The sequence below is a fragment of the Neodiprion pinetum genome, chromosome 6 (assembly GCF_021155775.2).
Source record: "Neodiprion pinetum isolate iyNeoPine1 chromosome 6, iyNeoPine1.2, whole genome shotgun sequence".
In the NCBI taxonomy this organism is placed as follows: Eukaryota; Metazoa; Arthropoda; class Insecta; order Hymenoptera; family Diprionidae; genus Neodiprion; species Neodiprion pinetum.
The window spans coordinates 27013332-27038067 of NC_060237.1; the positions used below are offsets into that span (position 1 = coordinate 27013332).

A 24736-nucleotide genomic window follows, 5' to 3' on the forward strand; every position below is an offset into this window, starting at 1 on the left:
CTTCCTCCTTCTACACCACTCTTTTTCTTCTCTCTCTCTCGTCATGCGTGATGTTCAATGCCAATGCGATCGCGATGAATCTCAACACACACACACACACACACATTCTTACGTACCTACACCTGTGCAGCACTGTTTACATAGCCGCTGAGAGCACTTAAAGAACGATTCCCAAGAGCCGGAACGACGCCAATGAGAAGTTCTTTTATTTTTACAGCCAATTCGAGAGAGAGAAAGAGAGAGAGAGAGATAAAGAAAGTTCGTGTGTGTGTTTAATAGTATCGAACGGCGTGCCATCATCGTCAACATTGGCAGCAGATATTGCATCACGCTATATCTCAACCATAAGTTAGTTTCCTTGTTGATTAATCACCATCACCCAACGATGAGTTCAAGTTGATCGTGCGCGTCGGGTTTGATTACCAATGAAAATTTTCTAAAGTGTTGTACACTCGGAGTGCAGAATAAATTATAGAGAGAAATAAGAACCGTGACAATCTGAGAAACAAACCAACAAACATTTCTTAGGATTAGACTCTGACAGATTCGATAAGCTGTGGATCATGTGAATGACAAGTATTAATGTAAGCTTGATGAGTCAAATTCCATTGTAACAGAAATATCCGTGATACGATTTACAGAAGAGTTTATAATCGCGCTTTGATTTTACGATTAGCAGTATTAAGCCTGCGAAACGGGACTAATTTCCGTTCTTTCGGTGAGCGAACGATCATCCGAGAATACTTGTATTCCTGTATGCCGGCAACAACGACAAGACAGAGATGGTTGAGGAGGAATGGAGTGAACCAAAAAAGGGTCGATTCAGAGGCACCAGATGTCGTTCAGGAATGCGTCACGAAGAGTGCGTGTGCGATGTCGATGCAGGTCTCGCGTGTGTTTGTACGTACGTACATATGCATATCAGGGTCTTACCGATCTCTGTCTATCTTATCTGCATAGGTATGCAGACGTGGTAAGGAAATTCGGAAAACTGGGAGAACCGCACGCGCGATTCGTCGTCGTCAAAAGAGAGAGAAGAGAGGAATTTTCCTATACAAATCACTAAATTCAACATATATAATTGATATTCATAACGTTAATCCGCAGTTTTATCTTTAACTGTATGTAATTACCGCACAGTACAGACAGTTCGGAACTTCCGGTGTAATAATAATAATAATAATATGAACCATTGAACAAGCGGTTTGAGCTAACAAGGGAAAAAAGACATAGGTATGTTAACTAAAAATTAATCAAGCCCCCGTTCCCCGAAAAGATCGATCACGCATCATTCATTGCCAACGTCAATGAGATAGATAATCCAAGTTTCCGAGGCAGCGTGATTAGGCTGAAAACTTCGGTCGGCTGAAAATCTATACAATATTCAAGATGATAAGGGAAACGCGTAAAGCGTAAATCACTGTCGTTGTAAACGAAGGTGGTGAAAAAAAAATGGAAAAAGAGAAGAAGCAGAGTAAACTAATAAGCCGAAGAAAAATTTTAGAAACAACATTGCTCGCGATGAAGAAACAGGCCGCACGAAATATGTTACGAAAGAGAGTGGAGAAAAAAAAGAAGAGGGCTGCACGTGCAGTGGTTTATTGTAATAACAGCAATATTGTTGTTATTATCGTCACGTCATAACAGATTTTATTATCCCAGTTCTACTCTTTGGCACAATATCTCAGGCACATTCATGAGCGAGTGTGTTGCTGTTTTTTCGCGGGGTTCAACAACGGCAATTCGGATGAATCGAGTCGGGCAATCCGTGCAAATGAAAACAAATGAAGTGAGAAAAAGCAGCACGAGAAAGAAGAAAAAAACACCGCCGTGAAATAATCCTTCGAGGGAACGAACGCCATCGCGTTTCGTCCCTATGACGGTTACCTTACATGTGTGTATGGTTTTTACTTATGGGTATGCATACCCGACACCCGGCCTGCACCGCCGTTCACTTTCGGCGTTTAGATTTTCGAGCAGAGAAAACAAAGCCGAACGATGACCGGCTGTGAGGGAAACAAGCGGCACGTGAAGTGACGAAGAAAGAAACGACAATGAATGTGCCGCGGCTACAAATTGCCGTTCGTCTTTAATTAACATATCACTTTCGTAAGACTCACCCTTGTTTTCGAGCGAAGGATATGCGGTGCCAAACAGGTGAGAGAGCTCGATCCGAAAGACGAACAGAGAGGCGAAGGTAGGAAAATCGCCGAGACCACGTGACCTTGTCCGGAACGTGATAAGACTCGAGATCTCCACTGTTATGTTAGGTACCACTGTTTTTATCCCGCGTTAGGAACTCGAAAATAGTTTTCACTTGTTTCTGGCCGCCGCCGTCTCCTTCGGCAATCCTTTTCCTTTCCTTTTTTTTTTCCTTGACTTGGCTCGACTCGAATTGACTCTGGGTATCTCGGGGAGACGCGACGCGACCCGATCCGATTCGACGTCCGTTACTCGTCCCTGACTAAAAGAAATGGTGAACTCAGGGAGACCCAAGCGCGACTGAACTCGAACGCAAACCACAAAGTTGAAGAAACGGCAGCGTGTGGGCGACCCGCCGTAAGGCTGGGGGGGGGGGGGGGGACAGATCGGCCATCCGCCGAGCGCCGGTGGCGCCATGAACCCGGCTCTTCGCCGCGGCGATGTGTGGAACTTGTTTTCGCGACTACCGGACAGTGGTTCTCATTCGTGGTTCAACGGACCACATATTCTCTTATAATCCTGTTGTTTATTTGTTTTACCATGTATTTAGAATACTTTTGAGTCATTTTTAGGATGTTAGAGCCTGAATGTAAAGCGGGGTTTCTTAACCTCGAAAATTATAAAGGTTCCGGCAATGTAGGTAAAGAATTTTACATCCTGGAACTTTAGTAATAATTGTATGGTTGTGAATACTATTATCATTAGGTATACCTATGTCATAAATCACTCGTATTGTATAATTGAAATTAAATAAAGTTTCTACTTTTTAGAATGAACGTCACACCCAAGAATTTTTATCCTTCCCTCACTCCTGGTTCAGTCGGAATGCATCTAACATTTAAAATTGCAATTTTTCGATACCGCTATTTTATTTTTCTAATCGTTGGTGGAGGGGGGCAGGAGGGAAGGGGGGGATCATTGCTCATTCTGCATTAGCTTCGGCTGCCATTTTGAATTTATCGGGGAATTTGTGTTTGTCAAATAACTCGCCCATTTTCAACTTTGAACTAAAAATACTCATAACTAAACTTGCAGGAAATTCAACTCTTACGATGGATATTTTTTTAACTTGATTCATAAATTCAATCAGATCGCGGCTGAAGCTAGATAGATGGATAAATAGATAAGAAGTTTTATTTGATTATAGAGCCGTAGCAAATGCAAAGGTTACAAAAAAAAATATACTGCAGCATCTGATCGAAATTCTGGATTTAGACTTCCATTAACCCCCCCCCACTTTACCTACCAATCATTAGAAAAAAGAAGTAGCGGTATAGAAAAACTGCAATTTCAGGTTCTTTTTATTGCGAGATAGTGGAGCTATTTGCTAAGAAGAAGAGCTATTCAAAAATCGAAACATAGAAAATACGAAAGTCATAAACGAAAGCTTAGATATCCATGCTTCGTTATTTAAATGGCCATCGAACAGTTATGAACATAGTAGATTCCCACGATTGCACTCTATGATGGGTCATTCTATTCGGAAGATTATTTTCTAAAAATTTACTGAAATATTTCTCCACGTTCGCATCGTTGAATATATTCATTTTTACCACTATCACTTCGTGATTGCACCGATACTTATTATGATCGAACCCCGAAAACGAGAAAAATCTGTTTTAAAATTAGTGACTTCGTACTGAATAATCTTCGGATTCAAATGACTCATCGTAGAGTGATCCACTAGATTATTAACAATTTTGAAGTGATTTAAAACGAAGCATCGATATTTCGACTTTTGTTTGTAATTCCTGTATTTCCTATTTTTGAATTTCCAAAGAGATCCTCGCAGCTCACGAACACAGTAAGGCAATAAATGTACGACTATCTCGAAATAAAATGATCTGGTAGAAAGTATCAGTTTTCGGCCAACCAAAAAATTTATCACTCGACGTAACAATAACAGCTGATTCACCGATTTCTGTAAGACGACCGTGTTAAAGGTATACACGACTCTCAGGGAGGCAATGATTTGTGAAAATGTATACTTTATAAATAAATACATACTTTGGCAGCAGTTCGCTTTCAAGTTCAAATAAACGCCTAAAGACTCCAAGTAATTTTAATATGTATTTTGAATCACGGATCCCCTCGTGTATTTAAACTAATGCTCAAACAAGAGCGCAACCTTTTCGACTCTGGAATGATTGTTGTACTCTGCACCCCTCAGCCCTTCTTGCAGCGCTTGCACATTGTCAGCCAGGTTATGTTCGAAACCCAGACTACGAATGCGTCACTGTTTACGCAAGTAACCAACCGATTCACACAATAGCATGTATAATTTAGCGATAGGAGGAATGTTTAGATAAGGGTAAGTTTTAAAGGCTACAACGATATAATCAACTTTGACGCGATCAATTGACGATTTATGTTTATCACCAACTATCATGTTTGTCAGATAATTTACTACAAACACGGTCTGCGACGGCGATAAGTTGGCGTGTAATTGGATGAGCTGGCAAATCGCGTCGTTAAATTGTATTTCAAGTGTTTCGCAATTCATTGCTCCAGTTTTAATGGCAGCTGCAGACTCAATGGCGAGAAAAGCAGCGGTTCTTTGATTATAGATATTTCTATGTAATATCCATAACCGCTCTACGCTTGCGGAGGCGATATCCGTAATAGATTGAACTCAGATTTTCTCAACGATTTCATCTGCGCGTAACGGTTTCGGGTCAAAGAGATCGCGCTAGTCGCTGTATCGTAAACTCGGCGCGTAATTAAAAATTCGACAACGGAAGAGCTCGTTGCAGCATTCTGGTTTGCTGCGGAGTGCAGAGTACTTGTACACAGTTTCTAACGTAGGATTAAGACGGAGATATGATTACAGGGATCGCGTTACATGATTGGTACCCTCTCGCGGTTCGAGTACCTCTATATACCCGATGACTCTGGCAAAAGATTAATAAATTGCTGCGGAAGTAATGCGAGTCTGATCTCGTCTCCGGTCCATTACGTGTATCTGCGAGGTGTAGTCGCGGGTTCAAGGATCACAGGACTCACGGATTGTCTCTACTCAAAGCTCCGGTAATTGAAGAGTTTTTAAAACCGAAACAAATCGAACCTTGAATCGATAATTAATCTTACTGATAATGTGGTAATCAATTAGGAGTAAACTTAAAGGAACAATGAATCCGAGTTCCAGTTTACAATGAGAATTTTGAAAAGAAAAAGTAGATACCGAAATTCCTCGACCATTACTGTTTGTTTCAATGAGAATTTCGATTTGCGTTATAATAAGAATTTGCAATTCTGTGCAGAAATGACCGTGACGACCGATCCCGCCCATATCGAAATTGTAATTTGATGTAAACTTATTCCGCACCAAGTACCTTTCACTTACAATTACGTGCATGGATAAACCGTACAGATGTATACATATACGTATAATGTTGCGTCGATGATAATCGGAACGATACTTTGGGTCTCACCTGCCATGCACTTGCATCGGTGCGCAGGCTTCTCTGGGGTTCTCGATATTGCGCGATATTACAAAAATTACAAATATTACAAGTTTCGTAACTCTGATTCGATGATAATTCCTGCTCTCACAAAGACGTTCTTACGCATCGTGGAACTGCGACAATAATCGGACGACCCGGTAGTCGTATAAGAGACATAGGATAACGGAGGTGTCAGAGGCCTCGTAAAGATCTAGTGACCGTGTCGCCGTTTTCAGTTCAATCGCTCAGTTCATCAGGCTTCGGCCCAGTTGTTCGTCCGTCCGTCTTATTCTGTAATCCTGAGCCTGCAGCAATTCTGTCCTCGACGATGGCGTGTACACGAAACTCGCGAGCCTCCGTTTCTTGCAGCGATTAAACACATCCAGTGGAGAGAGATGTATGGGTCACAATGACGAGGTGGAGTTGATCCGGAACCCTGTGTTATCTGGGTCGGCGGACATCCATCAATGTTGAACGGACAACCGGTTCGCCGTTCCAGCTCTACACTTTATAAACGCATTATAACACATCCTTTAACCCGCGGCAACATTCGGCTTCCGACGTGATTCTCTTTTTGCTCCCTTTAATTATTTCATAATTTATTGTCATCCGTGGGGTCGGACGCGCCCCTCGTCGACGCTCATTATTGTTGTATCCTCTCACATCCCGTATACGGAATTCATGCAGGTCCTCGATTGAAATTCCTTCGGAAGGTTGCAACAATTTTTTAGCTGCAGTGTTCGTGTCCCATTTATATCCAAAATACCTCAAGTTCAACCGTCGAAAATTAATCTACAGAAAGCAACGCGTTTCTTATATTTATTATAACATTGGACGGCAGAAAACGCTTCGCAAGAAAGAAAAAAACCGCAGAAACTTTACATACTGCCATTGGCCCTTTCGGAAGACAAGACATAGATCTGGGCGGGCGTGCAGCGGCATGCAATTAGTTCATGTGTTAGATCTTTATCTCGATATTTTAGAAAGTCACAGAGTCATAAATTCATCGGACAAGATTCATCGATCATTTCTGTAATCTAGAATCCAATACAGATAAATATGATACCAAAAGGGTGAACGTAGGTAGTTGAGTTATTATATGTTTGGTTTTTTTTTTTCCTTATCAGCTTTGTTTTTTCTAGTTCAGTACCGCGACAAAAATATAACACGATTACAGTTATTTTCGGCATTTTCACACCGCGACACGAGTTGGCAATAGAGGTTAAATATGCAGCGAGTATACTGGCGAGTAGCCAGGGTATAATCAAAGTTTTTCAGGATTTGTTCAATATTTTTTATACATCTTTGTATTACCGATTTCCAACTGTACCTGAAAAATGAAAAAAAAAATGTAGGATAAATTGGATGACAAGTTTGTCGGAACAATACGAAAACGTCTCGTATTTCGCAAATCAATTTCGACCGCCTTGCAAAGAAATTCTGAAGTGACGCTCAAGCGCCGGGTGAAATAACACTCGTGTGTTATTAGTTGTATCACATTACTGCGTAACCCAGTTGATGGAACACTTCGGTTCATCAATGATATCATTCCACCACACAAGAAGTTAAAGTAATCAATAAACGCCAAGTGGCACCTCTCAGTCACTCGCGAAGATTTTGCAACCCGAGCAGCTTGCGCACTTCAGATTCATCTCAAGTGGTCAGCATCGCAGAGTGTGATGTATAAGGTATCTGCGCAAACTGAACTGCTGCTGCACTTTTCGAGAATGGTTTACAGCTCGCAGGTTTCGAGATGCTGCCAAGGCAATCAGCGTGGGTAAATGCATCGTGAATATCCGAGGTGCAGATTTGATTCACATTGGAAGACGCCATCTGGTGCAGAAAAACAAACACAGTACTACTTCAAGAGAGCCCTATATAATAATACAATAAAAAGCCTCTGTCGTATTATTTTTCCTCTGCATCATAACCGAATGTATCACAATAAACGGCACGACAGGCAATCTTGATGATGCTTTCTGCACCTCGTTGTGCGTGTAATTTACCGAAAACCATGATGCGGGCCGCCCGTCTGCTGAGTAAATTTTTAGGCACTTCATCCGGGACCGATGCTTCTGCCCGTGATTTGAGACGATGTGGGGCGACGTAAAGTACACACAGGTATGTCATACGAACGACTACGCGCAACGCGAAGTGTTCTATTTGCAGCAAATGGGGTTGGAGTGAAACAACTGGTTTCCGAACAACGCGTTCAACAGCCGAGCCTTTCTGCTGCACTGCATTTAGAACCGGGATAAGAATGCGGTATACAGTTAATTAAACGCGCATATATGGGATAAACGGTTTAGTACACACGGTGCTCGACCCCTACATAATGCAGACCATAAAGCGTTTTGAAAAAAAATTAAATATAAGGTAATATCTACTGGAATTCAATTAAAGTGAATGGTAAAGTACTTTTTTCATTTATAACAACACGCCCCTTCCGCCGATAGTGTAAATTGTGCAATTACCCGTTAGGCAATCTTCTAGCTGGAAAGAACGGCTCAAAAATCCCCACCTCGCTGTCGCCATTTTGGAACAAACAATTTTTCAGATGGTGCTGCGCTCTGTGAACGCGGCTCAAGATTACGTATTTTCGTCGCAAAGTTTGAGCGCGACACGTTCATTGTATTCAAATTGACCGTAGAATATAATAACGCACATGTACGCGAATTATTTCAAATGAAATCAAGAATGACTCGAAGTTTGCTGAAGCGTAGCCAAGGTCTCATGGGTCTCAGGAATATTGATTAACTTGCGATTATTTACCACGCGAAACTTTGTTTTACTTCGGTTGTTATCAAATTCAATGGCAACTAGATCTTTCGATACTGTCAGGCTATACGTCAAAAAGGAAACGAAAGGGTGTAAAATGATTCTCGTAAAGAATAATTTTGTCGAGAAATTTATGCCAAAAGCCTAACTGCATCATGCCGAAAATACTTCACAGCAATGATAAGAATATCGATGATCACAAGTATGTAAATCACACGTGATATGATGACACTAAATTATTCAGGATTATTTTGGCAACGAATTCGTGAATAATGAATATAAATTAGCAATGGAAATTTCTCTCTTAGTTTTAGAAATACTTTTCTTACTAAATTAATTTTTGAAAGTATAACTGCATATCGTTGGATCGATTGATTTCTACGCTAGCATCTACGAGTAACCGTTTATTCGAAACAACTCATTTACAGAACAATCCATTCGATTTTGAATGAAAATTGGTCAAAAACCCATTATACCTGTATACATGCGTGTATATGTATATTATAAAAATATATCTGTATTTATTTACGTATATAATTATAAAAAATACAAATTCATAGAAAATAGCACCTATACCTTTGTTAGGAATGAATGAATGTTGTAAATAAGACAGATATGAACCCATAACACCTCTAACGTTATGATAAAATCAAGTAACAAGGGTAAAGTTCTATTCGTTCAACATAATTAATTGATAATATAATTATAACAAGGCTTGATCTTCAAATTCCAGTATACCGAAATACGTTGATCTTTGATGTAATCATATTTTGTCATGTAACAACTGGAAAATATATACTATAATTATCGATTATTCTTATCATATCCCATAGGTATTATATTACCAGTGTATAAACTGATCCTGAAATTCCCAACAAATACATGATATACATATATTATAAGTAAAATTCATGTAAACTTGCTAACTTCACTGTTCATGTGTGAATTCAAAATCCCTTTGGAACACCTACAAATTTGTTCATTTTATTTCAACTTTTAGTCGAACTAATATCACTGCTCCAAGATAGTTCCGAATTTGAATGTGACTTTCATTTTTTAGAGTATCCCTGCAATATTACCAATAGACTTTATTACAATTTTGATCTAATAAGCTCGATTTTCTTTGCCGCCCTCTTCTGTAAGTCAGGTAGCTTCATAGCCAGGCCCATATTCCCTTTGATCTTTACTTTACCCTGGAAAAATGCTTTCTGCGGATTTAGTTTTCCTGTTATAAAGTCTACGATATCTTTATCACTTATAGTAATTGTAACATCGGGCTTTGTCTTCCCGTTAAACTCCACGCTTCCTTTTCCAGTTTTCGCATTTACGATCCACAATCCCTCTTCTCCGTTTGGTCCGTCAGTAATTTTGAACCCGTAGATGCCACGTACTCTGTCGATTAAATTGTCAGTATCCTCACGCATGGCTATTTCAAGAATTTTGAACAAAACGTTAGCCTGGAATTTGTCAGGCTCAACAGCAGCCACGTTATTTCGCTGTACCGAATTTTTAGCATGAGGAAATCCAAGTTTGTACAAAGCGACGACAACTGCTCCACCCAGTCCAATATTATGTTGGAGAGCAAGCTTCGCTCCTTTAACCTGTCGCTTACCAGCTTCGCCCCGCAATTGCCAGCAAAGTTCTGAACACTGAGCTAATCCAGTAGCGCCAAGAGGATGACCTTTAGAGATCAGTCCTCCGCTCGGATTAATAACGAATTTACCACCGTACGTATTATTCCCAGAGTCTATCAGTTCTCCTGCTTTTCCAGGAGGGCAAAGACCCAGTGCTTCGTATGTGATTAATTCATTTGCCGAGAAACAGTCGTGCAATTCAATAACGTCAACGTCCGATGGTTTGTACGGTGTATTAGTAAACAATTTCTGTGCTGCATTCTGAGTCATGTCGTAACCGATGAGTTTGATGCAGCTTCGTTCAGAAAACGTTGATGGCAGGTCCGTAGACATCTCCATACCCACAATTTCGACTGCCTGGGCCTCTAAATTATTCGCCTTGACAAAATCTTCATTTGCCAGAATAACGGCGGCTGCACCGTCGGATGTTGGACAACACTGAAGTTTTGTTAAGGGGCCAAAAACCGTTGGGGACTTCATTATTTGTTCTAGGCTATATTTCTCTTGAAATTGAGAATAAGGGTTGTTCGTAGAGTGCAGGTGATTCTTGTAAGCTATTTTGGCAAAATGTTCAGGCTTTGTTCCATACTTTTTCATGTGCTCAATACCGGCGTTTCCAAACATCTGAGCTGTTATCGGGCTAGCATCAAGACCAGCTATATCTGCCATTAGCTCGACGTGTTTATCCATTGGATTTGTTCGGTCCATGAATTTTGAGGTCAAAGAACCTCGCTCCATCTTCTCAAATCCCAACGCCAAAACACAATCGGCGTTCCCAGTCTCTATGATTTGTTTTCCCATCAGCAGAGCTGTTGATCCCGTCGAACAGTTGTTGTTGACGTTATAAACTGGGAAACCGGTCATGCCAACTTCGTAAAGGGCTCGTTGACCGCAGGTCGAGTCACCATAGACATATCCAACGCAGGCAGCCTTAATTTGCCTATGAGGAATCTTAGCATCCTTAAGGGCGTTGGTTACTGCCTCCTTGGCCATGTCTGGGTAGTCGAAGTCATCCCGTTTACCCGGTTTTTCAAACTTGGTCATTCCCACTCCGACTACGTAGACTTTTGGCTTGTGAACCATCTTGATACCTGAGATTATAATTTGAGAATTACTTTTAACAGCACTAAAGACAGTTTTGTCGCCCAAACTTTGGGACTTGTACTCGATAACTAAAAGTGAAAGTTTTCAAGTATACCTTGTTGTGCGAAGGAAGACTTTGAACCTTATGTAACACACATGTGATTAAATACACAACGATAAATATTCGTGATCAAGGCTCAACTCCACTCGCTATGAACGATGACCCGCAGTTAACTAGCGCTTAGCGTGTGTGCCATGTAGGCATATATATATATGTATATAGAAATCACGATTAAAATGCAGGTGTAGATAGGCAGGTGAATTAACCTGTTCGGTTGCGCCGACGTCAGTCTGAATAGCTCTTGGCAAAACTTACCAGAGTCTTGACTCACGGATGTCGCCTGGACGTTGTGAAGGATTTTCTTTCGAGATGCTATTTATCCGTTTCAGGTTCACCTCCTTTCTTATTGCCTCTGGATCAGAATCTCATAAACTTAACACCTATTTAACAATGTCAATCGGAATAATCGCAATTGTTAATCAGCTTGTACAAATAGTGACATTGCATACGTCACGTCCGTTTTCGCAATTCGCCCAGTGCATTCTGGGTGTTGCGCTACCGTTCAAAACTTGTTTGCGTGGGTATTCGTTCGAATTGTAGCAATGCGATACGCGCATTGCTATTTATAATTTTTATGTGAAATAGCGTATCGGGTTTTAATTACAGGTTAAGATCGGATTCATCTTGCATGAGACTGTGCAATCTCCTGCATCTTAAACTTGACTCGTGTTTTTCTCCTTCAACTGATACATGCCTGTAAGACGCTAGACCGTTAGTTTTATTTCGAAACACAAAGGGGTCTGCGAATCGAACAAGAGAAATAATTTTTTCCTTTTACCATATCATTTATATCGATCTATTAAAATCATGTGTGAAAATGAATCGTTACATTATTTATGTTATTATTCTTATTATGGAAAGCTCGAAGTAACGGCGCAAGTCGCTATTTAAAATACAACGCATTCCGTCGTCTTGCAAGCTTAAGTATAAATCCAAATCCAAGTTTAGACACAAAGAAAGAACGGCGGTTTAAAAGGAGTTCGTTGCCTTTCGATGATTCATTTCCAGACGATCACTGGTCTGGAGTAGACAACGTTTAAATCGATCAAAATATTATCTACTTACAAGTCTGTATTGTGTATAAGTACAATGTCGTATTGAGATAAAAAAAAATCAAACTCGTATATCCAAAACTTAGTACCTTAACCATATTACATACATACATATATTGATGCGTGACTTTAAATGTTTCCGTTAAAGATAAAATAATTAAACAATCACAAAGTACGAGATTTCGTAAGTCAGTATAATTGTTAAAAATCAATTGAACTTAATAATATAAACATTAACGGCTGCTTGTTGCGAAGGACATAAGCAACTACCTGGGGACGAGGTGTATGACTTTTATATACACAAAGCGTGTTTATCACAGTTTTAAACTTATCGTTAGACAGCAGAGCTCCTACATACGCGTACATCACGACTCTGCCTATAAAGTTGAACTACGCTTCGCGCTGAATAGAATTTATACTCCAGGCACATCGCGCTGCAGCTATACGACAAATATTGAATAGAAGACTTTACATATTCTGAACCGTGAAATAATTATTATAAAATCGATAGTTTTCCAATTGAAATAACGCCCTAATAAAAGCTTGAGGCTAACCATCGACGCTGTAAAATTAAATCGACAGTTTAAACGAACGTTATAAAAATTGTACGGTGTACCTGACGGCGTGATCGAATTTTTGTCATATTTTCGGTGTATACATACATCACATACATTCAGAATTACAATCCAGTGATGCAAAATGTCTCGTACATCTAGAATAAATTTAGATCGTGAAATACCCGGTGTCTTGGTGCCGGTTGAAAACAGAACCTCTTTGGCCAGACGAGGTATAAACAATATCATCCAAGCGTTGCCAGGAACCCAAGGCTGGACCAGAAATGAAACAGTATCATCATCATCATCATCGTCGTCGTCGTCGTCGAGCACAATGCGCACCGCGATACCGGGATGCGCGTCGCATAGATCGCGCGGGGTAAACATGGAGGCGATGAAAACTAAGCAGAAAAAATGCGAAAACCTCGATATCGCGGCCGTGGATAACGAGAAGCAAATTGTGTTCGAGCAAGTTGACCTTTACGCCCAAGGTTTTCCAGTCTTTGAAGAAATACGGAGACAGGGGAAACTCTGCGATGTCACGCTTAAGGTAAATCAGTGGAACGCCTACAAGTCTAACCCCACTTTCACTCGTTTGTTTTTGTTTTGACAGATGGAGTAAATATGCGTCTAGATATTGTGATATGTCAGAACAAAGCAAGAGTGTTTATATTTACAGTTTCTAATGACGAATCAGAGCAGGACGATGAACTAGTATTTAACGACGTGATAACAATAAATACGATGTATTATATACCTAGTCGTAGAAAATTTTTTTTGTCGTCTTAGCAATCCCTTTTATTTTTTACATATAAATACGATTTTTTCACTGATGAAGCACCCTTGATGAGCTCACCATCACACCCTCGAACACAATTTGCTTATATTTTCATAAAATGTGTTACTCCAATTTTACAGGTCGATGATCAAAGTTTCAGCGCTCACAGGATAGTCTTGGCTGCGACGATACCATACTTTAATGCAATGTTTTTGAACAATATGATCGAAAGTAAACAAAACGACATAACACTACAGGGGATTGACGCTGTGTAAGTTGAACAAAGTTCACTTAAATGCTACAAAGGTACAATCTTTGGTTCACATTTGGCAATGAGCCAAATTCTCTACTTTGTTCTTTACTTTCATTTCTTTGTGGATGAAAATATTCTTAATTTGAAATTCGGTGCTATCTACTTTCGTACTTGCCAGTTGCTGGCAAGTTTTGTTACTCTATTTTTGAAGCTTATTTTTGTTTTTACTATATTGCCAATGACGTTACCTTTGAAATACACAATAGCTTGGCAAAGCAATGCACCTAGCTTTGTTTCTTTTCGTTACTTGTTATTATTGTTTATGATGAAACGTCAAACAAGTAATGTAAATCTCAGAGCGAAATCTCATATATAATTCTATGTGGAACAGAACTGAAATTATATTTACACACTTGTGTAAATTTTAATGGGGTGCTCTATACGATTACATTTTCAATATTATTTCAGAGCTTTAGAGGCAGCAATTAATTTTGCATACAGTGGCCGGATTACTCTGACTAATAGCAATGTTCAAAGTCTTATGATGGGTGCATCTTTTCTTCATCTACACAAAGTCAGAGATGCATGTGCTGATTTTCTAAAAAAACGGTGATTATTGAATCAAGTAAACAGGTCCAACCATGTTAAGAGATTTCATATAATAATCCTGAAACTGTAATTGATTTTTCTCTAGATTTCATCCACACAATGCGATTGGAATTCGTCACTTTGCTGACACATTGAGTTGCCTACCTCTTGTTGAAGAAGCCGACAAATATATACAACAATATTTTCACGAAGTATCTGTAGCTGATGAATTTCTTGCCCAACCATTCTCCGAACTCAAAGAATTGGTCTGCAGAGATGAACTGCATGTTGTCTCTGAAGAACAAGTATTCGAAGCCGTTATGCGGTGGGTCAGACACGACAAAGAAAATAGAACAAAAAATTTACCTGAACTTTTAGCTTCCGTCCGATTGCCTCTGCTTACACCTCAATACTTAGCTGATCACATTGCCAAGGAAGATCTTATTAGAAGTTCTCATCAATGCAGGTATCTGCCAATAACATGATTAATGTATGATATATTTTTGAACCACAATAATTACTAAATTTCCGTTTGATAAATTTTAGAGACTTACTAGACGAAGCTCGTGATTATCACCTAATGCCAGAGAGACGACATCTCTTACAAAGTTTTAGATCCCGTCCAAGATGCTGTAACTACATAATGGGCCACATTTTTGCTGTGGGAGGTCTAACAAAGTCTGGAGATTCGCTGAGCACCGTTGAAGTGTTCGATCCATTCGTCGGTATGTGCATATTATTTGCAAATACAGAAATTAGAAAAAAGAAGAAACAGAATCATTCGAAGCAATATCGTAAAATGATTTCTAAAAAACTGTACCATTTTTTCTTACATCGCAGGTAGATGGCAGACATCGGAAGCCATGACCATGCTTAGAAGCCGAGTTGGTGTTGCAGTTCATAAAAACAAACTGTATGCCTTTGGAGGCTATAATGGTACGGAGAGGCTTTCGACAGTTGAAGTTTATGATCCTTGTTTGCGGACTTGGAATAAAATTGGCCCCATGCAGTGTAAGCGCAGGTAAATATGCGCTAATTTATAGTGGAAATATTTTCCATTCATGCAATTCTCAAAGTCTTATTGAATTATATTCAATGAAGCAGTTACACCAGCAGATGATTGTGAATTTTTTCATGTTATGCATAGTGCTGTCGGTACAACGGCACTAGGTGATCACCTCTATGTATGCGGCGGTTACGATGGAGTCACTTCTTTGAATACGGTCGAAAGATATTCCCCAAACACGGATAAATGGAAAATGATTAGTTCAATGAATAAGCATCGCTCTGCTGGTGGAGTGGTTGCATTCCAAGGCTACGTTTATGCTCTGGGCGGTCATGATGGTTTATCTATCTTTGATTCGGTACGTTGTACAAATCGTGTGCCTCTTCACACACTTTCTATTTATTCACATATTTTAAACGGAAATTAAACAGGTTGAAAGGTACGATCCATTGAGTGGATTTTGGACTGTTGTTAAACCAATGCTAACAAGGCGGTGTAGATTAGGAGTTGCGACACTTAATGGGAAATTGTACGTATGCGGTGGCTACGATGGATCGACTTTTCTGCAATCAGTAGAAGTCTACGACCCTGTTATTGATACGTAAGCAAAATAGTTCAATAGTTTGTTGGAATTTTTGAATAGTAATCAAAGGGCTGCAACGCCTTACGTGAAGTGAAATATCAATACTCGGATTGGGGTAAAAAAAAAATATACCGTTTTCTTGAACCATCAGGTGGAAGTTTGTGGCCCCAATGAACGTAATGAGGAGCCGTGTGGCATTAGTGGCTAACATGGGTAAACTGTGGGCAATTGGTGGATACGATGGAGTTTCAAATCTGTCAACTGTAGAAGTATACGACCCAAGTACAGATTCATGGTCGTTTGTTGCATCTATGTGTGCACACGAAGGCGGAGTGGGTGTGGGAGTAATTCCACTCTGTTAATGTAGTACACAATTCATACACCTTTTTCAACCATCATCGCTCTACATCTTCGCTGATCAGTCAATTTTGATTGTATCGGTAAAAAATTAGATGGTTATAACAGGTTTTACTGACTAATTTATTTTTATATTAAAGTTTGAGACTTATGCAGCTGTTATCTATTTATTCGGTAGAGCTTTTATTGTTCCATGTGACGTACTATAATTATACAAGACGAACTGACAGTGGAACTGAGGAATCAATCGAACCTGGTCTGATTAGTTTGAATTAATTATGGAATATTGTATAACGATTGGTAAATGTCAAATTTTTTTATTTTGGAAATTTATTTGTCTTGTCTTATATGTTTTGGACATATCTTCAAGCATACTAATTTCTTTGATTGTCAATTGTAGGTGATGTATGTCCCGAACACTGATAATTACCACTGATCTCATTTTATACTCTCTAATCAGTTTTGTTAATTATTTACGACTTTTTTTATATCAATGTTAATATTAATCAATAAAATTTCATACGCTCAACAAAAAATTGTTCAATTTCTCGTTATATGTGTATATAGAACATTCTCAAATTGAAGCCCGAACTAATTTTCATCCTTACTCAAAAGACTAATTAACTATTATTCTTATCCAGCAAATTATTATTACTTGCTTTACAAGCAAATGTATGAAACCGATTCATCATTATGTTTTGATCTTCAATCGCTGTAGCTAGTCTATTAATTGCACTAGTTTGGGCTCTAAGCAAATCGCATTGATTAAATGATGTTTCTTTAAAAGCCAGAGTAGCCAACACTAAGTTTTCTATAGGGTCCCTATTAGCCGCGTGCCCTTTTGCACTACTTAGGTTCTTAATCCCGTGGACGACGGTATCGGCATCCTGCTCTTCTGTAACATGATATTTATTAAAACAGTTTTAGAAAAGTCAAATTCATGATTTACACCGAACAGATTGCCAAACATGCCAATAATTACCTGCCAATGACAGGTGCAAATCCGCTTCCAACTGAAAGAAATAATTTTTTTTGAACTCCGAACCATAGATATCACCATTAAAGTAGTGTGAAATACAGCACATCATTTTCTAGTAAGTTTTTTAATGTGATACTAAACTTACCGGGGTTTCTACAATTTTACTGGAAGCAGTGCTAACGTTTTGGTCATAATTCGAGAGTATGTGAGATGTGAATGAATGAAATGCAGTCTGCAATTGTTTGGTTGAAGTTATTGCATCTTCTGAGGCTACAGCCGGATTCATTTTTTCATTAACACTGTCAACACTTGATGATAACAGCGAGACTATCGTTCTCTCCGATTGAATAGTAGAGTCGCAATCATTTTCATGAATACTGCGTTGCTGTATTGATCCTGCTGAGAATTTATACCTCGTATATGAGATACGTTGTATAGAACTATTATACCTACCTATACTGACTTGCTCGCTTTCATTATCCGTCGTTGAATTTTCAAGATTTTTGGGGCTCGATTCAATTAATGAAGGCGACGACATTGCAATAAACACTTATGATTTTAGATTTACAAATGAATCAACTTAACTAGTTATGCCACCATTTTAATTAAAGAATATAACATTAATTTCATTCAATTCGTTTGAGAATATTTAGTGTCGGCTAAAAATAATTTTAAAGGTACGCCAAACAATTGAACGTATATTATTTTACAATATTTGTTTTGACCTCATTCTGCAATTAACAATAAACCATAGCAACTATAAATTTTTGTTCCTGGCAACGATGATTCTAACTGAAAAACGTTCAGCAGGAAAAATCGTGCAATATTATTCACTGGTAACATATAATTAATTAACATTCCGAAATGTATATTAATGTGTGTAATAATAAAATAATAATTGAATTTATTAAATTGGTACTAAAACTGTTATCAAATACTGCCCATCAAATTTCTTATATACACATAAACATACCGTATTGTTCTGAATATAACCCAAGGTTTTTTGTCATTGACAACACCTGTCAAAATCGTCCTTGTCTTATACGTGGACCCGTTTATGTACGGATAACCAAGAAAAACATCCTGAAATACTGTTTCAGAATTGGGGGTCGGCGTATACTCGGAACAATGCGTTACATGTATATCTTTATGGTATATAACATCACCAATTGATTAGCAAGTAGATTAAGTATATAAGAATTACAATTTCCAAAAAAAGTATATTTTATACATATATTCATGACATGATTTCACTATGCGGTGACAACTCTTGTTCATTGATTACATGAATAATATCAACTATTCCTAATCTTTTTTGATAAAATTCTATCAATAATGTAATATACTTGTGTAACAAAACAAGCTGGATTTATTACACATACAAGGAACGATGAAAAAAATATTAGTAATAGTGAGATTTTGTTGCCAGAATTTTTTCTCTAAAACCTTTTCCTTTACCCACCTGTGAGCTAGTTCATTTTATTTTTTTCGTTTCTGAGATTGGAGTAAGAGTGTTGTTTTTTTTTCTTTTTTTGAGGTAATACAAATAGTGTAAATATAGTTTCACAAGCAGAGAGTATCGTTGAACTTTGTGCAATTTTCAACCATGTTCAATAATCTTGGTTGAATAATAATCGACTTTTATTGAAACTGTTTTAAAGATATGTCAATTCTTTCAACAGTTATGCCATTTAAGGGGGACCTCTGGTGAATTTGCTAAGTTTTACATTTTTCAAAATAACTAAATGTGCATCAGGCTACTTGTTCATGGGCCTTAAAAACCACGAGCAACGATCTCAAAACCGAAAAAATGTTTTCAGTAATGCGTGTTTTGAACTTGCACAGGTTCCAGACTTCGCACTTTCATTTCTTTCGAGCAAGATGTCGAGCTGTCGCATCGATTATCTTTAGGATTTCTGAAACGTAGAGACAACCTTGCTCAAATAAAATTTTACGACTTTTCATTGACTTTTTCTGTCTAAAAATACAGAATTCCCTGACCTTTTTCTACGAAACTTGGGTAATGTTGGCAATTTTTATGACCAGAAGCTCCAGGAATTGCGCACCTTCAATACATAAATTAAGATTCAAAACCACATAGCACTGCATTGTTTCTCAAATAATTAGAAATTGAATAATACCATTTCCGAAAGTTAGCTTAGCTGAATTTACGAAACATAGCTGAAATTTGGAAAAAAATTTTTTTAAAGTACGTTTTTCGCTATGGTCCAATATAACTCTCTGACTTTTTCCTAACTTTGTCCAATAGTTGAAATTCCCTGACTATTCCCGATTTTCCCAACCTGTCCTAGCATCATTACAAACAATGCCTAGGATCGCTTTTATTTTTTCATGGCCCCGAAACCGACAGAAAAAATTAGAACTCATATTTTGTCCTTTTTCTTGCAGTGTTTGTTCGAGAGATAGGATATGGAAAACATTTACCAGTGCTAGGTATTCTTCGGATAGATCCTTGGAACAAGAGAAATTTGAAGAAGTTACGAATACTTGGTTTGTGGGACTAACACAAAGGTTGCAAGAGAAAGGCAAAATATGAGTCATAAAATATGGGCTTTCATTTCTTGTTTCAAATTTGGGTTTCTAAAAACATGAAAGCAATCCTAGGCATTCTTCGTATGAATGCTAGGAATCCTAAAAAAATTGATGCGACAGTCCGACATCTTGCTCGGAAGAAATAAGAGCGTTTAGTCTAGAGTCTATCAAAGACTGAAACACGCATTATCAAAAACATATTTTCGATTTTGAGATAGTTGTTCGTAATTTTTAAGATCCGAAAACAAGTATTCTGATACGCATTTAGTTCTATTGAAAAATGCCAGGCATCGCAATTTCAATGGAGGCTCCCCTTAAATTTTTTTCCATGGAAGTAAAATATTTCTATTACATCCAGATCTAAGAATGATCATATTTTCACAGTATCTAGACACTAATATTATGTACATGATTCCTAAAAGATGTAGAATCTGACCAATAAAGTTGCATTGCAATCTGTTAAAATAAAAATAAATAACATTACATATTACAATAAAAATGTACAAAAAAAATATGTCAATTATTATATATATTCGATTACGCACGGTATAATTGATCAGTTTTGATGTCTGGCAATATGCATTCGACAAATTCATTTGTCACCCCCTGCTCCATATGGGTTTGTACATGTCGACTTAGATTTGATTTTTGAATAAATGTTTTTTTACAGATACGACACTTGTGAGGCTTCATTTTACTATGGGTTAATTCGTGTCGATTCAAGCTTGATTTACGAGTGAATGATTTACTACAAATAGAGCAGGCATACGGCTTTATACCAGCATGAAATTTCATGTGTACGGTCAAGTGTGATTTTTGCCTAAAAAATTTCTGACAAATACTACACTCGTATGATTTTTGACCAGTATGGATCAACGAGTGTACAGTCAGTGCCGATTTCTGAGTGAACTTTCTATTGCAAATGTTACATTCATAAGGTTTTTCACCAGTGTGAACGCTTATGTGAACAGTTAAGTGAGAACTCTGAGAGAATTTTTTCTGACAAATATTGCATTGATAGGGTCTGGTGCCATTGTGGACTTGAGTATGAGCTAGGAGTTTTGATCTTTGTATAAAAGACTTATTGCAATTTGGTTGGGGACATTTATGCGTTCTCTTGGCGTAGTGGCCTCTCGTATGACGTATTAGATAACTTTTTCTGACCCACTTTTTACACAGTTCGCATTGAGCCCTATCCTCTTCTTCCTTGTCATTTTGTACAAAATCATTCGATTGCCCAGAAATGATGTTTTCTGTAGAAGTACTTGACTGTTCTTGATCAGAACGAGCCGTATATTTGTAATTATCATCTACAATTGGATTCTCTTTGAGAATGATATCCCTGTCGCACTGAGTAGAAGAATCTTGCCACGATTTCATTAGAGAATCCCATGAAAAAATGCTCCCCGATCTTACATTTCTCGAGCCAAAATTGTTCTCTGATGATGTTTCGGTATCTACAAAATCATCCTTCGTACCAAGAGTAGTCTGAAAAAGGTTATTAAGAGAGTAAGAAGCTACTGGTAAGAATACGAAGGAAAGTCTCAATATTTTGACATTATCCATAATTGTCGAAAAAAAATTTTACACAATCATGGATTACTTGTTCATTACTTTTTTGTCGGTCATTTTTCGCACTTACGGATTTTTGATCTTGTATGCGAATACATTCTTTAACACGTCCAGCTTGTGTGCAACGGGAGAATGTTGCAGAGCGAGCAAGTTCTTCGCTGATGAAAGGCAACTCTGCTTTGATATATGGCGATGGATATTCATCAACGTACTCTTGACAGTTTGAAGAGAGCTCTGTAGTTGAGCCATTTTTTAGTTTGAATTCTGTACCGATGTTTGTTTCCATTACAGTAGTGGTGCAAAATTCTGTATCATTTATCCTTCATTGAATATGTAATTAGGTTATGTTAGGCTTAAAGATGTCTTTTACTATAAAAATGATTATGTTTCACTATTTACACTTGACGCACTTCACATTTGTTTACCAAACAGTTTGAAACTATTCATGAGCACATTTTATTAATTACGAGATACTGCGAACATAAGGTTTCAACGTGAAATGTAATTATCACCTGTCGCGTAGATCGCTAATCCGGAATTACGCACGAACATAACCTCAACTTAACATCAACAATCCTTCCTTTGCCTTCCTATTCGTAGTATGCTTTGTATATTATGAAATTGGTTTAGAAATGCATAGAACACTTGGAATATTTAATCGCACGAATTAGGAATAACGCTTGTAAAAAAACAAAATTACAGACATCTTCCAATGGCGTTGCGTACTACACAGTTCGCGACTCTGCAAGTAAAATTGTTACCGAACTCATCGATATAATGCATTCTACAATCCTTCTGGTTTCTAAATGATCTACGTGATGCATTATCGGTCCAATTTTATTAAAAACATTTTCAACCTTAGTAGGATTGTTGAACTGCAATCATATTGAATTTTTGTAGAAATGTGTTAGGATAAAGAACAATTTCAATAGCTACGAAATTATCTTCGAATAAGGTAGATCACACTGAATTTATCACGTGAATGTATACTGCGCTATTTTTTTTTGCCACCAAATATTGTGAAGAAAATAAATTCGTCGATTGCACAGCGACGTTAGTGCGTTCATTATTGAGTTTTTATTTTTCATTTATTTACACACAAATATATTATATAGTACCTCTTGATTTACATGTAATAACTACGATCTTCTGTTACTATGGAATATCCTTAGACCTTTGATAGGAGCAGACACAAGTAGTATTACATTTAAAAAAAAAAGACAAATAATTTGTTCCTTAATAATTAATCATAACATACTTCACAATTATTAATCACAACCCTTGTTGTGTCAGTTCAGTTCAAATTCCCAGGAGGTATTAATATTAAATTTAGTAGTTTTCCAATCATGCATTTGCAACATAAAAAACAAGAAATCATGTGTTTTATTACTAACACTGTGATGTGTTTCTTCAGACTTTTTTGGCTGATTTACTTAATCACCATATATTACATATCGTTCGTCATCTCTGAGCTTCAATTTTTTCAAAAAAGTATAAGTAAATTGTATGGTTCACAAAGGCTAGTACACAATTCAGTTACTGAATATTTTTTTATTTTTACGAATGGAGAATATCACCTTTGTTTTGAACATTGTTCATTAAAGTTAACCACAAACTCATCCTGTAGAATGTTTCTGTGTTGAATATTGATTTCTATCAACATTCAAAATAGAAGTGTATACAGGGTGTCCCTAAATTGCCTCCCACGGACTAGCCAGCATGATACCTCGTTAAAATCCAACCGAGAATTTCTTTTCCGGAAGCTCGTCCGACGCATAGTTTTTGAATTATAAACGATAGCGCTAGGCCAATCAGAGTGCATCATTTCATCTCGATTTGCCGCCACGGAAATTGCTGTTTTGTTCGGCTGGGTGAATTATTATTATTCGTTTACGAATTAAATATCGGCACCTCCCCTCACTCCCTGTTGTACCCCTTCTCGGGCGCTGACCTCGGTATTGTTGCCGCGGCCACGCTGCCGGCCGCACATTCATGGGCGCACACTTGTGTGAGTAAACAGAAGCGCATCCTCAAGCATAAGGGGTACAGCAGCGAGAGAGGGGAGGTGCCGATATTTAATTCGTAAACGAATAATAATAATTTACCCAGTCGAACAAAACAGCAATTTCCGTGGCGGCAAATCTAGATGAAATGGTGCACTCTGATTGGCCTAGCGCTATCGCTTATAATTCAAAAACTATGCGTCGGACGAGCTTCAGAAAAAGAAATTCTCGGTTGGATTTTAACGAGGTATCATGCTGGCTAGTCCGTGGGAGGCAATTTAGGGACACCCTGTATACAGCACAGTAAGAAATATTGAAAAATAGAAAATCCTTTTGAGAAAAATTCTTCAGTAGGAATGGTGTGATTAATTTTATATTACTTTGACGTTTAAATTGAAATCAAACAAATAGTAGATATATGCTGAAATTAGCACAACTGTTAAAAAAATAGATTTTTGGTCATTGCAGTGTAGAACAGTCTGCCACGATCACAAGGCTTCAACTGGACAAGTAGGAAAAGAAAATTAAAAAATTGAATTTTTTAGTTACAAAGTGAAAGAACTAATGAATTTATGTTTCAGTAGAATTGATAGAAACAAGTACTTCTGTGCAAGTAACAGGAAAACAATGTCATACTGAAATCATTAATTACTTATTTTTGGAAAGCATCGTCTTTACAAAGCAATTAGAATTATAGTCTTTGTTTGGAAGCTCTAAAAATCACACTATCACAGTATATAGAATTCTTTTCGAGTAATTGCACAGAAATATTAAATTCAAAAGCTAAAGTAAAAAATTAAAGAGACAACCAAAGAATATTTTAGTACGTAATTGTAATCACGTTCTTTGATTTTCTTATGGCATCATGAAATTTATTTTGTCTCGAATTTTATTGCTTACAGACGTCTCCTATTATTTACAATTAAGTTACCTTTAATACTCATGATTGGTGCCAGATAAATCTAGCATATAAGTTTCTAACAAAATCAATTTATTCCGCCTGTTCATATCGAAAGGAAATTATAATTTACAATACGCTAATAGATTCTCAAAAGTAAAAGTGACGATGAAATGTTATTCCCAAAAATATATGATTGAGAAAATGATATTGTCGTTTTATATTCATTACAGTCTCTACTGGTCATAGTAGTCAATTCTCACCAATTACGATTCTAATCACACATAATATTATTGAAA

General features: G+C 37.7%; 5 protein-coding genes across 6 annotated transcripts in view; 1 reads left to right on the plus strand and 4 right to left on the minus strand.

The window, feature by feature from the left end:
• Positions 1 to 2530, minus strand: part of Spec2 (CDC42 small effector protein Spec2) — a 33860-nt gene extending 31330 nt beyond the window's left edge. The window contains exon 1 of the mRNA XM_046632406.2: positions 2121 to 2530. The gene's annotated coding sequence lies outside the window, so the exon portion shown is untranslated. The remainder of the gene's footprint in view (positions 1 to 2120) is intronic.
• Positions 2531 to 8814: 6284 nt separating this feature from the next.
• ScpX (Sterol carrier protein X-related thiolase) lies at positions 8815 to 11706 on the minus strand. 2 transcript variants are annotated; one of them, XM_046632398.2, is made up of 2 exons: positions 11517 to 11706; positions 8815 to 11148 (listed from the first exon to the last, which is right to left on the minus strand). In XM_046632398.2, the coding sequence occupies exon 2, from the start codon at positions 11138 to 11140 to the stop codon at positions 9515 to 9517; it is 1626 nt and encodes a 541-aa protein (XP_046488354.1). In that variant the 5' UTR covers positions 11141 to 11148; positions 11517 to 11706; the 3' UTR covers positions 8815 to 9514. The 2 variants fall into 2 exon arrangements, with proteins under 2 accessions (XP_046488354.1, XP_046488355.1); XM_046632399.1 differs by lacking the exon at positions 11517 to 11706 and adding an exon at positions 11256 to 11476.
• A 558-nt stretch (positions 11707 to 12264) lies between these two features.
• LOC124221934 (Kelch like family member 18) lies at positions 12265 to 18617 on the plus strand. Its single transcript, XM_046632396.2, has 9 exons — positions 12265 to 13417; positions 13786 to 13916; positions 14367 to 14507; positions 14593 to 14952; positions 15033 to 15211; positions 15327 to 15507; positions 15634 to 15850; positions 15924 to 16093; positions 16227 to 18617. The coding sequence occupies exons 1-9, from the start codon at positions 13013 to 13015 to the stop codon at positions 16435 to 16437; spliced, it is 1995 nt and encodes a 664-aa protein (XP_046488352.1). The 5' UTR covers positions 12265 to 13012; the 3' UTR covers positions 16438 to 18617.
• Positions 16474 to 17949, minus strand: LOC124221939 (uncharacterized). Its single transcript, XM_046632402.2, has 3 exons — positions 17557 to 17949; positions 17415 to 17445; positions 16474 to 17327 (listed from the first exon to the last, which is right to left on the minus strand). The coding sequence occupies exons 1-3, from the start codon at positions 17947 to 17949 to the stop codon at positions 17053 to 17055; spliced, it is 699 nt and encodes a 232-aa protein (XP_046488358.1). The 3' UTR covers positions 16474 to 17052.
• LOC124221937 (zinc finger imprinted 3-like) lies at positions 16474 to 23214 on the minus strand. The gene is made up of 3 exons (XM_046632400.2): positions 21607 to 23214; positions 20510 to 21452; positions 16474 to 20420 (listed from the first exon to the last, which is right to left on the minus strand). Exons 1-3 carry the CDS (start codon positions 21820 to 21822, stop codon positions 20380 to 20382), a joined length of 1200 nt encoding a protein of 399 aa, XP_046488356.1. The 5' UTR covers positions 21823 to 23214; the 3' UTR covers positions 16474 to 20379.
• Between the last annotated feature and the right edge of the window lie 1522 nt (positions 23215 to 24736).